At 52.5% G+C, this 13,879-nt stretch overlaps 6 protein-coding genes across 6 annotated transcripts; 3 read left to right on the top strand and 3 right to left on the bottom strand.

Moving 5' to 3' along the window:
* Positions 1–1,169: 1,169 nt before the first annotated feature.
* Positions 1,170–2,114, top strand: BCR38DRAFT_486582 (CCAAT-binding transcription factor (CBF-B/NF-YA) subunit B-domain-containing protein; the record flags this gene model as incomplete). The annotated part of the gene is made up of 1 exon (XM_040864050.1): positions 1,170–2,114. The coding sequence occupies one exon, from the start codon at positions 1,170–1,172 to the stop codon at positions 2,112–2,114; it is 945 nt and encodes a 314-aa protein (XP_040714154.1).
* Positions 2,115–2,955: 841 nt separating this feature from the next.
* Positions 2,956–4,412, top strand: BCR38DRAFT_438132 (uncharacterized protein). Its single transcript, XM_040860568.1, has 4 exons — positions 2,956–3,183; positions 3,578–3,725; positions 3,931–4,033; positions 4,100–4,412. Exons 1-4 carry the CDS (start codon positions 3,170–3,172, stop codon positions 4,129–4,131), a joined length of 297 nt encoding a protein of 98 aa, XP_040714153.1. The 5' UTR covers positions 2,956–3,169; the 3' UTR covers positions 4,132–4,412.
* Positions 4,413–4,435: 23 nt separating this feature from the next.
* BCR38DRAFT_438131 (DNA repair metallo-beta-lactamase-domain-containing protein) lies at positions 4,436–7,551 on the bottom strand. The gene is made up of 2 exons (XM_040860567.1): positions 7,474–7,551; positions 4,436–7,405 (listed from the first exon to the last, which is right to left on the bottom strand). The coding sequence occupies exon 2, from the start codon at positions 7,128–7,130 to the stop codon at positions 4,467–4,469; it is 2,664 nt and encodes an 887-aa protein (XP_040714152.1). The 5' UTR covers positions 7,131–7,405; positions 7,474–7,551; the 3' UTR covers positions 4,436–4,466.
* Positions 7,552–7,771: 220 nt separating this feature from the next.
* BCR38DRAFT_410746 (major facilitator superfamily domain-containing protein) lies at positions 7,772–9,934 on the bottom strand (the record flags this gene model as incomplete). The annotated part of the gene is made up of 4 exons (XM_040858499.1): positions 7,772–8,476; positions 8,537–9,165; positions 9,218–9,362; positions 9,422–9,934. The coding sequence occupies 4 exons, from the start codon at positions 9,932–9,934 to the stop codon at positions 7,772–7,774; spliced, it is 1,992 nt and encodes a 663-aa protein (XP_040714151.1).
* Positions 9,935–11,215: 1,281 nt separating this feature from the next.
* BCR38DRAFT_237065 (uncharacterized protein) lies at positions 11,216–12,098 on the bottom strand. Its single transcript, XM_040854362.1, has 2 exons — positions 11,809–12,098; positions 11,216–11,759 (listed from the first exon to the last, which is right to left on the bottom strand). The coding sequence occupies exons 1-2, from the start codon at positions 11,996–11,998 to the stop codon at positions 11,353–11,355; spliced, it is 597 nt and encodes a 198-aa protein (XP_040714150.1). The 5' UTR covers positions 11,999–12,098; the 3' UTR covers positions 11,216–11,352.
* Positions 12,099–12,198: 100 nt separating this feature from the next.
* Positions 12,199–13,632, top strand: BCR38DRAFT_458868 (xylose isomerase-like protein; the record flags this gene model as incomplete). The annotated part of the gene is made up of 2 exons (XM_040862222.1): positions 12,199–12,201; positions 12,295–13,632. The coding sequence occupies 2 exons, from the start codon at positions 12,199–12,201 to the stop codon at positions 13,630–13,632; spliced, it is 1,341 nt and encodes a 446-aa protein (XP_040714149.1).
* Positions 13,633–13,879: the final 247 nt, after the last annotated feature.

Genomic DNA, 13,879 nt, shown 5'->3' with positions numbered 1-13,879 from the left:
CGTCCCAAACAAGTGCATTAGGTGTCGCAGATGTCTGAGAGCTTCATACAAACCACCCATCTCCAACCCGCCCTTTGCAATCCTAGAATTTCCCTGCGATGCATCGAGTTCGAAAATCCTCTGGTACCTAGGTCGGCAGGCGCCCGTACCTTCAGGGGGTCCAGCAATGCGCTGGGCATAACCTGCTTTACCTCATGCCGCCACTGGTGACATCTTGTCCCTTTTTTTGGTTCTTTTTTTGTTATTATTATTTGTATTTTTTTTTATTTTTTTTGGGGGGGGGGGTTTTCCTCTTGTCGCTGAGCTGTGCTGGTTGATGAAGTGGGGCCCAGCTCGTGCATATTCCGTCATGCATGCCAGCGCATCAAGTGGTAGTCCAAGGCGCGAAAAAAAATGACGACCGGTGCCCGCTTACCCCCCCCCCCCCTTCCATTCACCCCCCTTCCATTCACCCCCCTTCCCCCCACCCTCACCTCATCCGAGCTTCTCATTTATACTTGATACAGCAAATCTAATGTTTTTGGTTGGGCAGATTCTCCACAGTCAGTCGAATAGCACTTTGCATTGCTCTGGGGAAATCTCGCTCAAGCTGTTTCGCCAGAACTACCCGCTGCCGCAGAACCTATCTAGCCGGCGCGCCATTCAAGAGAATAGCCTCGTGGTCGTTCCTGTCCCTCACGCGGCTGTTTTCAGAACAGCGCGGATCGCAACGACTGAGCCGAACCACCTTGGTCCTTGGTGATTCCGCCTCGCAACGAAGCTACATCGGCTTGCATATGCCGTGGTGCGGCCACTTACGCTGTGCACCTACCACATCAAAGAGTGCCAGCTCATCCACGCATAACCAATAGATTGGGTGCACATCCAGCCTGCTCGCGGCTACCTTAGTGACGACAACCCATCCCAACGCGTGTGCCCAACTGCGGCCAAACTTCAGCCCTTTATCTGTAGACATCAAGGCATCTTCAGATCCTAGTCCTACAGAGGCTCTCTTTTCGCGACTTTCGCAAAACGCTACAGCGTTTTATTACCATTATTATTGTTCAGCCCAGTAAGACTTTGTAAGTCTTTCGCACCGATTGTCTCTGATTCGTATTACACGGTAGAGAGGACACGACTGTGGTACCACGAACTACCCCGCCGCAACTGCGCGCAATTATTCCACAATTATGATGGACTACGCGCAATACCAGCAACCACCACAGTCGGCGCATTCGCAAGGACACATCCAATCCAGTTACACGAATCCGAGTGCTGGAAATTCGATCACGTCTCCATCCAGTCACAGCATAAATCAACACGGCGTTCAGACATCGCCCATTCTACCTTCGCAGCATCAACCAGCGGCTTCGGCCCAAGGTCACAACATGTACCAAACGCAGTACAGCGTGCCCCAGCAGGGCATGCATTATGGTGTACCTCAGATACAGGCGGCTGCCATGGCCGCGACCGCCGCCGCAGCGGGTGGAACTGGCTACAGCAACTACATGTCCTCGGACCCCAGCATGTCGCAGACGTCACCGAGGGTGGGTTCGGGAATGAACACAAAGAAGGACTCGCACGGACCGCGGTCACCGCAGCAGTTGAGCCAGATGCCCGGTCGTCGGTTAAGCCAAGTTACCAGTCCCGGAGTTCCCAATGCGCCGATGTTGAACCACGGCCCGCGTCCGGCACCACCGTCGATGCCCCCATCGCAATCCATGCCCCACCCCCAGTCACCCGAGATGGCTGCTGGCGCCGAGGAGTCACCCTTGTATGTAAACGCAAAACAGTTTCATCGCATCCTAAAGCGAAGAGTAGCGCGGCAACGCCTGGAAGAGGCCTTACGCTTGACGAGCAAAGGCCGTAAGCCGTACCTTCACGAGTCGCGACACAACCACGCGATGCGACGGCCTCGGGGACCCGGCGGGCGGTTTTTGACAGCAGAAGAGGTGGCGGAAATAGAAAAGAACAAGGGGGAAGGCAAGGATGACGATGTGATGGAACCCCCACCGACTAAAGCGGGTTCTAAGCGTAAATCGGAGGGAGGATCTCGTGCGTCGGCCAAGAAGGCCAAGATTGAGCCTGCAACACCCGACGATGACGATGATGATGATGCCGAGGACGACAGTTGAGAGGGTATGCCATAGGGACATTTTCTTTTTCCGACGTCACGAGTTACGAAGATTTTGATTTCCTCCACTTATACCTTCTCGTCGGGTGATGGCGGCATGGTGGGGAGTCGTGTTTTGCAAAGCGAAGCGTCTTTTTGACAACTGCTTTTTGATGGATTTGGCAAGCACACCGTTTCATTCAAAGTGACTTTTTGCGACGTACAGATATCCTGGGGGTATATGCATCACAGGGGGGCGCCAGGACATTCGCTCTTGGAAGGGTTTCCTAAACGTTTCTCCATCGCCCACGCGATAGTTTCTCGTTCTTTTCATATTTCATGCTACATTGCAAATGCATTGCAAGGCATCCTTGGCTGGATGGACTGGGAGGAAAGACTGCATGGGATGAATTGAGACGAATGGAAGGATACCCCCCAACTTTGCCATTTGTATTTTCTGCGTCACTTTTTTACTTGACTTTATTTCGTGTCTACTATGTTGAAACAGGGCGATTTTGCTGAGCAAAGGTCCGGCTACCAACTACTGCCTCGGGTAAGTGAAGAAGGGTTTCACCAACGACGGAGGCATTGGCTCAGAAAACAAACAGTACAGAGACTCAGCGTGTTGCCCAAATTGGAAAAGAAGCTGGACGAACAACTCGCTTGATTCGTTGGATTCGCGCGGGATGGATATAGACATTTCCACGGTAATCCGTCGCCGGATATTAGGGATAAATACATACGAGAACCCAAGAAATTCCTCCTCTCCATGCTTTAACTAATTCACTTGCCGCTTGCATGTTGCTTTGTTTCCAAAATGAGAACGCACTACGTAGCGAAGTCCAGACTGCTTTACTGAGGTGGGTCACGTGATGACGACTTTTAGGCCGTACTGAGCTGCCCCACCAAAGGTCACCTTGGAGCCGCGTTCCAACCGGGCAAGCTCTCTGTGAAAGACTGATATATCCATCTCATCGTTTCGGCTGCGCTGCTCTGCCAACACCAAATCACGGTCAATAATAGAACAACGGCATTTCGATTTTTGGTCAGCCACCGGTGCGTAGAGCTGGCCTCAAGATGCTTTTCTTCAGGTACGTCGGAGTTTTCGTTGCTTCAAAAAATTCCCAGCGCAGACTTCATACGGTGCGTGTGGCCACTGGTCTCTGGTATCCGCAAGGCAAGCGCCCCCGGCTGAGAGCGAGCAGACGGCGGAGGAAGATGTCTTGAGGACCACTTGCAAAGACGTATATCTACCAACCTGTCTTCTGCTTCACTCGGACGGAAGACATTACATCATCGATATGTGAACCAGGTCAAGGGGGGGGGAGCACAATGCCACACCATGCCATCTGGCCATCTACAAATCGCCTGGCATGGCATGGTATGGTGAGGCCAGGCCCTATACTCGAATATTCATCAGCGTCCACGTGCGCAAGCGCGAGGCTTGAAGAACGTAATACTGACGATACGATACCGGCGGCACAGCTTCTTCAAGACGCTCATCGACAACCAGGTGACAGTGGAGCTCAAAAACGATATCCAGATCCGCGGCACGCTCAAGAGCGTCGATCAATACCTCAATATTAAGCTGGATAATATTGAGGTCGTTGATGATATCAAGTACCCTCATCTGGTTCGTATTTTTCTTTTTCATTCATGCTTCTACCTTCCCTTCATCTTCCCCTCTTCTCCGTAGTCCCTCTTTTTTGTTCTTCTTCTTCTCCGGTCTGGAGGAGGGATTGAAAGACTACGACAACTGCACTTATGATGTACAAGGGTGTTGCTCTTGACGGATCGGGTTGGGTCTTACATTACTAACTCGGGAATCACACGAAAAGAGCTCGGTCAAGAATGTCTTCATCCGTGGCTCCGTCGTCAGATACGTCCACCTGCCGCACAACGCCGTCGATGTAACCTTGTTGGAGGATGCTACGCGGAGAGGTGAGTAACCCCCTCGCCTGGCCTCTTTGCGTGGGGTTTTGGGTGCTGGTGCTAATGTTGGAGTAGAAGCTGCAAACCAAGCTGCCAAGGCGAAGTGAGGGATGGAGGGAATGGATGGATGGATCTGGCTGAATGGGCCAGAGCGAGGAAGGAGGGGCATCTGACTCCATGATGACGGAAGCCAGCATCTTGGCTACGACAGAGCCGCGGGGGGAGTTGCCTCGCACCATTGCATGTCAGAGTGGCTTCTCAGCGAGCTAGCTCCAGGTACACGCTGTCTTAGACGGATAATCATCTACCTGCACATCGTAGCATGCGTAGTACCCACCACCATAGATGCAATCTCGTAGATGAGGAATATACCCATATTGAGACACGATGTTTAGTGTTACATTTACTTTACAGCATATATTCTCGTTGCCCTAGATTCTATCTACCACCAAACCCCTCCTCCTTTATTATCCTTGCCTTCCCAAAGCCCCTCGTCCCGTTCCTTCTCTCCAGCTTTCCTATCCCCCTCCGACAACCTCACCAACCCGCCCCTCCTCCTCTCCGCAATCCACCGATCCGTCCACCCCTTCATCCGCTGCCGACTCGGCGCACTCCCCACATTCACCGTCGGGACCACCTTCTCGATCCTCAACGCCATGACAAACAGTGCCAACTCCCTAAAACTGCTATGCTCCGAGTAAGGCACCCCGAAACACATTGCCTCCCGCGTACTCCCCCTCTGCGCCACAAAATCCAACGGCCCGAACCTTGTCCTCCACAAGGAGCCATGCAGCAATTGCGCCGTATCCATGGTGGACGGACTCATGGTGGCCGAAACCCCCTTGGCGGTGCTGCTGGGCCCGCGAAAATTCCATCCGCTGGGCCGGAACCCGACGATGCGGGAAAAGTGCGGCTTGTACCCATTGAGGTACTCCTGCAGCGTCTCGGCGCGGATTTCCATCAGCATCTGCATGTGGACCTGAGCCTCGCGGGGGTTGGACGTCAGCAGGGCGGAGAGCTCTGGGTCGCTGAGCTGCTTGATGATTTTGATTTTGGAGGGGGAGGCAAAGATCTTGGTGTTCAGGGCTTGGGCGATGGCTTTGCAGATGCGCTCTTTGCCGATGGAGTAGGTGCCGCAGATGACGAGGAGGCGGTGTTTCGGGTTCTTCTTGCCGGTGGTGGTGGTAGTGGTTCCGTCAGCTTCGGTCTTGACGTCGGAGGAGGAGTCATGAGGCTCCTTGACGAAGAACTTGCTGACGGTCGTGACACCCGTCTCGCGTTTCAGCGCTTCGTAGGCATCATCTGGGGCGCTAGGGTCGCCGGATATGTTTTTGCAAAACTGGGCACATGCGTTGATGACATCTTCTTGTGGGGGGAATGAGTAGCGAGGGTTTAGGTAGGTTGTGTCTAAATAGCAGACGTCTATCTTCTGTTGTTGGGTCTTGCCAGAGACTGCGTCTACAATCTCAGGCTTGAGAGTGGGATGATTGACATGTGCTGGGCAGGCACGGAAATCACCACAATGTAGTATTCGCTGCGTCCTGGAATTGGGACCCTTGCCCATCACCTTCTCAAAGAGAAACAAGGAACTCCCCGGGCAGTGGTTAGCTGGAATCATGGTCACGAAGACGCCCTCTGTCCCCGGCACTTTGAACTTTTCGTCAAACTCCAGTTCTACAACCCATTTCGGATTTGTACGCAGCTGCTGCTTGACCAAGCTCCCCGTCACCTTGCTGCAGTATATAGGGCCGTGAGACCATTTGGCCGTCAGTCCAATGTAGTGGTCACTGTGGAAATGGCTTAGGAAGTAGGCTTTGCAGCCCTGGACAGCACCATACCGGAATGCGTCGACGCAGATGAAGAATCCAGGCATGATCTTGTAAAAGGGACAGGTCCGCTCGTATGCTGGTCTGCCCCGGGCTGCCGTCTCCGCAGCTGCCGCCGAAGCCCATGCAGCATCCTCAGCATGGCCGGACATCAGCTTGCTGAATGCCGATGTTGCTTTGGGCACATTACCGTCAAGGTTGATGGGATTAGCTTGACCAGGCCTAGGAACGGCGGCTTTCGAAAATCGCTTGCTCATATCGGGCGTGTCGACTGCGTCGGAAGGCAGTAACTTTGACGGGGTTACGAGAGACTTTGGAAGCGGGAGAGGGTTCCCATCCAGACAGGCGTTGACATGAATTGTCGCTTCATCCGGTGTGACGCCGGCTAGAGTGGCGTCGCAAAGAGGGCAGTTCTGCGTGATGCCATGATCCATGGAACCTTCGTCTGCCATTGCATCTGAATTGTAGTTTCCAGCTTCCTCGTCTTCAAGTCGGGCCTGTTCTTGCATGTATTTCATCTCGCGGAACTCTTCGCCACCATCGGCAAAGTCATCCTCATCGAATACCTCGTCCATGTCGTCAGGGTCTTTGACATCCTCGTCAACCGAGTCCTCCGGATTATAGGCCGGAGGATTGGGTGCAGCTGGTGCGTTTTCTCTAGCTGAGTAACTGTTCTGTTCCGGAGTCTCCAGCTTCACTGTTTGGCCAGGTTGAAGAATATCAGGCGTTTTGTCAGCCGACTCGTGGCTCGTTGGAGAATGACTTACTGCTTCTCCTTCGCTCTCGGAGTCGTCCAGGAACGGTCCTTTGCCTTTGATGCGCTTCAGCTTTGACTTGGGTTCTTTTGGTATCGCAGGCTTTGTGGTGATATTGTCAATGGCCAGCCCTGGGGATATGCCTTCCAGAGGCTCCTCCATCTTGCCTACGGCATCATCTCCAGCATGGCTTAATTTCCGCCTCTTGGAAGAAACACCATCTGCGTAGTATTTGGGAGCCTTGTAAACATCGTCTATCCCATAAATGTCCTTTTCCTCTTCCGGTTCTGCTGGTTTCGTTGCCGGCGTTGGACTCGACCTCGCCGCTAAGCACGGTGCATCCTCAATAAACAGCGCATCATCGTCGATCTTCTTGAAGAAATTCAGTATGTTTCCATTCACCGGCTTCTTCTGCTTCGAACCAGGCGTATCCTTCGTTTTCGCACCGCTGAAGTTGAGCTTCGTCTGTCGCGGCGTCTTGGGCTTGGTCGTTGCCGCCGCCGCCTTTGGCTTTGCGGCCGGCATCGTGCGCCCCGGGCAATGGGTCGTGGGTGTTTCTTGAACCGGGTCTTGCGAAATCGAATAGCAGAAAAGGACAATATGTTTCAATATACCGCGTCAGATAGTCGATACACCGCACCGCAATGGCACTTGAACAAACGACAAACCGAATTGTGCTCTGAAGGAATTTGCCCCTCTGGAGCTAAAGCACTTTAGTGACGTGGGAGACGCGATGGCGCCAGGGCGCGCGACAAAGCAGATCCAACGCGACGCCAAATCATGTTTTCCCCTCCATATGTGTATGACAACCCCTATAATCAACGAGTATCGCATGTTAAGCAGGACTTATACTTATACTACTTCTTAGCATTGTTAACTTATTCCTCGACTTTACGTTAATCTATAATCCGTGGTAAGATCGGAATGGAACAAACGGCATATTAAGGGCAAAATACTCGTGGTTGGAGACCCGGCATAATTCAATAATCCCACGCGAGTACGCCTTTTTTGTCGTCTAGTTGAGCACGCTGGAAACTTGCGTGGAGCAAATGCTCGATCTACCAGTTGAATTGAGAGGCATAATTATTCCCACTGTATACTCCTATTATCCAAACACCATTTGCAAGCCTGCCTGCATATCTCTATTCATAGGTAGAGTTGCCAGATCACTTATCCGACTCGCTTTCAGACCCCTTCTGCTCTTCCTTGTTCTTTATCATCAGCCCGCCCTGAGCGGGAGGTGCGCCACGGAAATAGTTGTGGATGTCGTCCGTGAATTCCTCCCCGTCATCCAAATCGTCAACGCCGGTTTCTGACTCGTTTTTGCTCGCCTCCTTTTCTTGCCATTCGCCCTTGATGTCCTCAATCTTGGCCTTCATGTCCATGTCCGGGTAGTAGTTCTTGCCGACGCCCATCCAGCGCTCCCATACCGACAAGTGCTTGGGGTGGATAGCCACGCCGTGGTAATCCTGCTCGCGTCCTTGCAGGATGTATTGCCAGCGGCGCTCCTGCTCCTTGAGGTCGAGACCAGTGGTGTCGGGGAGCCAAAGGTACGTCATGAGCATACCGGCCAAGCCGAACCACGGCACCACGTAGAACTTGGTCTGCGTATCGATGTAGTTGTATAATACCGAGGCGAGAAGGGCACCAGCCTTACCCATACATGCGGAAAAGCCGTGAGCACTTGCTCGGATTTGCGTAGGGAAGACTTCTCCGGCGACGAGGAACGTGACTGAATTGGGCCCGAACTGGTTGAAAAACGACGACAGGAAGTACATGGCTTGGAAAGCGTGCACACCGGCCGGGCTTACGTAGAATTCGTAGTTGAAGGCTGGAATGACAAACATGAGGAAGCACATGAAAAAGCCGACCTGGTTATCTCGTTAGCCGACGTTCTAGTATGTATATGGGTGAATGGGTGGGCAAGTTACCTGTTGCATCATTTTCCGCCCGTACATCTTGTTGTCGATCAACATGGATGCTGCGTAATAGCCAACGAGAGAGACGGCCACGTTGACAAGATTCCAGGTCCAGGTGGTCATGATCGACGAAGGGTTGTCAGACAGAACGTTGATAAACTGACTTTGGAACAGTTTGTTGCCGTAAAAGAAGACATCGTTGCAGAACCAGCCACCAGCGGTCGCCACCAGGCGTCCGCCGAAGTTGGTCACGGTCATTTTCAACGACTTGACATCGTAGCCGGTGACGTTTGCCTTCTTCTTGGCCTTCAGCAGCTGTTTGCCGGCAGCTTTCATCCTGTATGTACGATAGTAACACAGCCACAGGGTCCCAATGGCGGGGATGGCGAAGGATATTCTGAAGATGTACTGCGCCATTCTCGCGCTGTACGGTGGGTCTCCCTGGCCGCGGTTGAAAATGAGCATCAGGATGATGAGCAGTACTTGGTTGAAAAACTGGCCCCATCCCTGCATCAGGAAAGCCATGGTAACTTTTCGGCCACGGTGAAGTCGGTCATCGCGCGTCGAGAGCTTGCCGGCCATCACGGCATTCTCCATTGACGAAGTTGCTGTGATGGGATATTCGCCGCCAACACCAATGCCTAAGCCACAGAATGAGCCAATGATAACCACTTAGAGCAACGAGGAATTTACCATAGAAGAACAGAGACCAGGCATAACATATGACCCAGCCCTCGAGCGTAACACCCCAGGAACCTGTAAGCATGAGAAGACCGATGAACATGATGAGGGCATCCTGAATTAGACCCCATCGTCGTCCAATCCAATCGCCAATGATCTGTTGCGGATGTATCAGTCGTCTGGATGCATATCGACAGGGTGGACAGGTTCACTTACACCGACGAAGACTTGTCCAACCATGATGCCAATGACTTCAAGGTAGGTGACAGACGCGACCCAGTTATCGCTGCACACGGCCTTTTTGTCCCAGCACTCCGGCCATGCCTTCTTGAACAAGGGCTCAAGATTGCCAATGGAGAAGAGAACGTAACCTTCGAGACCAAGTCCAGCACCGGGTAATACAGCGTGTCTGAAGTACCACTTCAACGGACCCAGGAAGTCCTCTTTCATCATGGACTTTATGCTACTCCATTCCGCAGAAACCTCGGCTTTGTCCACGGTGCTAACGAAGTTGAAGCGCTTCGATAGAGGAAGGTCGGCCCAGTATACACCTTCTGGCGTATATGAATCGTCCGGGTGTGTTAAATGCTTGAAGATCTCCTTCTCGTAGTCGGTGGCCGGAGGGATTGGGTAATGTTCATGTTCGTTCCCAGTATCAGGACCATGAGGGACTGGTATCTCGCCAATCGGAGGCTCATGTTCCTTGTGGTGGCGCATGAATCTCGCCATGGTGACGGCGGTTGCTAATGATGGGCCTGTATGTCGACAAGCGGTGGTGGTGTATTGATATAGCAAGAAGTGCACGCAGACAATGTTATCAAAAAATAAGCATGGAGGGCGTGTGAGAGTCGCTCAGAGACTCGTGAGGCTTTTCGGATGACTGAAAAGCTCGAGAAGGAAGGTTGGCATAAGTGGGTATCGACTGAAGGGAAAGAGGAAACCACGAACCTGAGATGCAGGTAGTCGTGGCCGAGTATTAAACATTCACTGTGCACATTTGGGTCTAGGGCTGCTACGACTGTGTTCTTCCCCCCCTCCTCAACAACAGTACCTCGGGGTGGAGACTGAGAATATCAAGATGTCTTGGCGTATGGTTTGACATCGTGCGGATAGCCTAGACGTCCACTGAAGGCGACGAAATTGACGCTTACCAGGAATACCCGTTTACTAGAGCATAAATGTCAGCCTATAACGGCCTTGACCACCCTTGACGGGCAAGCTTATGCTTGCCACCAGGACTAGTTCAGGAAAATGCTCGATCTGTGCGTATGATGCAGTTTTTCCTGTGGTGCACTTGGCAGGGTTGCCGGTTGAATTTCATATTGACGAGTCGCAATGGAGACTCGAGGGTGTTGCGAGGAAGAACGACGTTGGAAAGCGGAAACCAATGAAAGACGAGGAAACCACCACGTGCGGCTCTCTTTGGACATTGAAGAATGTATCAGCTCCACGGGAACACTACATAGTAAGGTGCACTAGGAGAAGAGCATGGGTATTTTGCATTGCAGATCGATAGCAAGTGGGTGAAAGGTTTTGATTTATGGCAATTGGCCGACATGGGTGACACCACATCAAGAAAAGCAACCAACAAAGCATAGGTGGAGCAGGAGCGACCTTGGCAACGCCGCTGAGCCGTTCAAGCCCGCACTTGGCACATGCACCACTATTGCTTGGCCTGCTTGAGCTTGCAGATCCAGAAAGTGGTCGCGTGAGCATTTGAAGGAGCAAAACCGTTGAATTGCTCAACTCCAGCAGTCGGGAGTTGGCATCAGATGACAAATCGTGCACTCTCATCAATTAACGGAGTTGGACGTCAGCCAGACCTGCATACAACCTGCTCAAGTGTCCGATATATGCAGGGTCGTCCCAGGCCCAGATTTAGTGTCGTCCGTGCCAGAACTGTAGGACCGACTGCGCCATTTGCATGCGGTGTATTGTCCGGGGCCAGCTACATGGTCATTCAGACAGCTCCACTTGAGCTACTTCTCACAACATGTCACCATGCAGTGGCCAAAAGCTGAACTCTCTTCAATAGCAACGTAGCTCCGCGACTATCCGAGATCCACGACTGCTCGAACTCCCTGAAAGAGGAGGAAGAGCGTTTTCGGAGGTGCTCCCAGGTTGGCTGATCAAGTTCGGGCACGTGTTTAGAGTTGAGAGGAATATGAGATAATAGATCGAGTATCATGAGCATGAAATAGTATTGGCTCACATAATCCGACGGTCTGTCGAGCTAATGGCCCGAGTTGTGTATGCATGAGGGTAGCAGCGTAACCGCCTGTTTCAATCTTGGCTTTTGGAGGTGCCCGTCCTTCGACGGAAGAACCGCGAGTAATGGATGCCAAAGTCCAATTGCTAGCTATAGTTGGTATGGACACACCGGCATCTAACTTGTAATCGGGGAGAAGAGTTCTCATCTTGAGTTGATGTGAAAATAATAGGAATCTTGGGGTTTGCAGCCAAGTAGTCACAGGCAGACTCAAATTGGCCCTAATGCAGACTATTACCGAACAATTCTCCTGCCTGCATACTCTAGATATTGCGTTTGGGACGACTTGTAGATGTTATCCAAAACAACTTGTTCAGACTGGGAAAAGACGAACCTTGACATTGTTCCAGTCTGTGCCTGTGTCCAATCGTAAGGGCATGATGAAGGCTTGGAAGTATGGGGTAGCCAGGGTAGCAATGTCGAGACGAAGATTCGTCAGAGACTTGCCACTTCGCAAGCAAGAGAGAGCAGCGGTAACACTTACGAAGTTGGAACTTTGATGACAACATGCGTGCGCTTGGCATTTTACGTCGAAAGATCGAATCCAAGCACAACTCAAATTGAGCTTCCCAAATTATCTAGGCACGTGACCTGGCGTCGCGTTCCGGCACGTCTCGTAACCTGCACTTTGGCGTCATCGTCATGACCACGACATCGAGTCTTACACCCATCCAGTTCCATCACTGCATCACCTCAAGACCCCAATCTCTCAAGATCTGGCACAATGGTCCGACAATCGTTGCGTAGTAGCACGATTGCCGTTGCGGGCACTGCTCAGGACGCGAGCAAGACGAACGGCACCACCAAAATCACTACCCAGGCAAAGAGGCTCACGAAACGCAAGGTAGTTGAGGAGCCCGCATCAGAAGCTGATGAAGACGACGACGAAGAAGCCGTTCCAGAGTCCAAATCCGCCAAAAAGCGCAAAACCACCGCGGCCAAGGTCAAGCTGCAGTACGAAGACGACTCCGAAGTGGAAGCAGAGGAAGCTCCCAAACCCGCAGCCAAGAAGCGCAAGACACCAGCCAAATCCAAAGCCAAATCCTCCCAGGACACGATGCCCCTTGCCGAACGGACAGTCATCTCCTCCTTGAAAAAAGCCATGTACATTGGGGCGCACGTCAGCGCCGCCGGTGGAGTACAAAACGCCATCACGAACGCGGTGCAAATCGGAGCCAACTCCTTCGCCCTCTTCCTCAAATCACAGCGCAAATGGGATAGCCCTCCGCTCGCTGCCGACGCGCGGACTGGCTTCGAGACTCTGTCCAAACAGCACAGCTTCGAGGTGCACAAGCACTGCCTGCCGCATGGTTCATACCTCGTCAACCTCGCAGCGGCGGAAGCCGCGAAAGCCGACCAAGCATACCGTTCTTTCGTGGACGATCTACAGCGCTGCGAGGCTTTGGGGGTGCGGTTGTACAACTTCCATCCAGGAAATACGAACGGTGAAGCGCGAGAAGCGGCCGTGGGCCGCATCGCAAGCCAGTTAAACAAAGCGCACAAGGCAACAGAGAAGGTCGTCACGGTGCTGGAAAATATGGCGGGACAGGGGAATGTGGTGGGATCTACGTTTGAGGACCTACGGGACATCATCGCGTTGGTGGAGGACAAGAGCCGCGTGGGTGTGTGCATTGATACGTGCCATGCCTTCGCCGCTGGCTACGACCTGCGCACTCCAGCGGCGTACGCGGATACCATGGGGAAGTTTGACGATGTAGTCGGGTACGGGTATCTCAAGGCGTTCCATCTAAATGATAGCAAGGCGCCGATGGGGTCGCACCGCGACTTGCACGCCAATATCGGGACGGGGTTTCTAGGGCTGAGGGCCTTTCATAACGTAATGAATCATGGGGTGGTCGAGGGTTTGCCGATGGTGTTGGAGACGCCGATTGACAGGAAGGGGCCGGATGGGAAGACGGTTGAGGATAAGAAGGTCTGGGCGGACGAGATCAAATTGCTCGAGAGCCTCATTGGGATGGATCCTGAGAGCGACGAGTTCAAGGCCCTGGATGAGCGCTTGCAGACTCAAGGGGAGAGTGAACGCGTCAAAGTGCAAGATCAGGTGGATCGAAAAGCGGTCAAGGACTCGAAGAAGGGGACGAAAGGAAAGAGGGGCAAGAAGAAGGCAGCTGACGACAATGATTCAGATTCTGACTAGGACGTGTATAATGGATGAAACGGAAACAAATTAGCCTATGGGTATGATAGCTAACTGTTTTTGCTGTATGGGTATGTAAAACTGTATGTACAACCAACCAATAGATACCAAGAACAGGGCTTTGGTGTCTGTCCAAACGGCGTCTTCAAATCTATGGACCAACCATACGCCCTCTGAAGTAGGTGTCAATATTCACCTCTCTCTCTCGTCCACCAACATTGAATATGCATGCAAGCCCCCGTCCACA

Source organism: Pseudomassariella vexata (genome assembly GCF_002105095.1).
Source record: "Pseudomassariella vexata strain CBS 129021 chromosome Unknown BCR38scaffold_9, whole genome shotgun sequence".
NCBI lineage: Eukaryota > Fungi > Ascomycota > Sordariomycetes > Amphisphaeriales > Pseudomassariaceae > Pseudomassariella > Pseudomassariella vexata.
The sequence above is the reverse complement of the archived record's forward strand: the minus strand, read 5'-3'. Positions and strand labels throughout refer to the sequence as shown.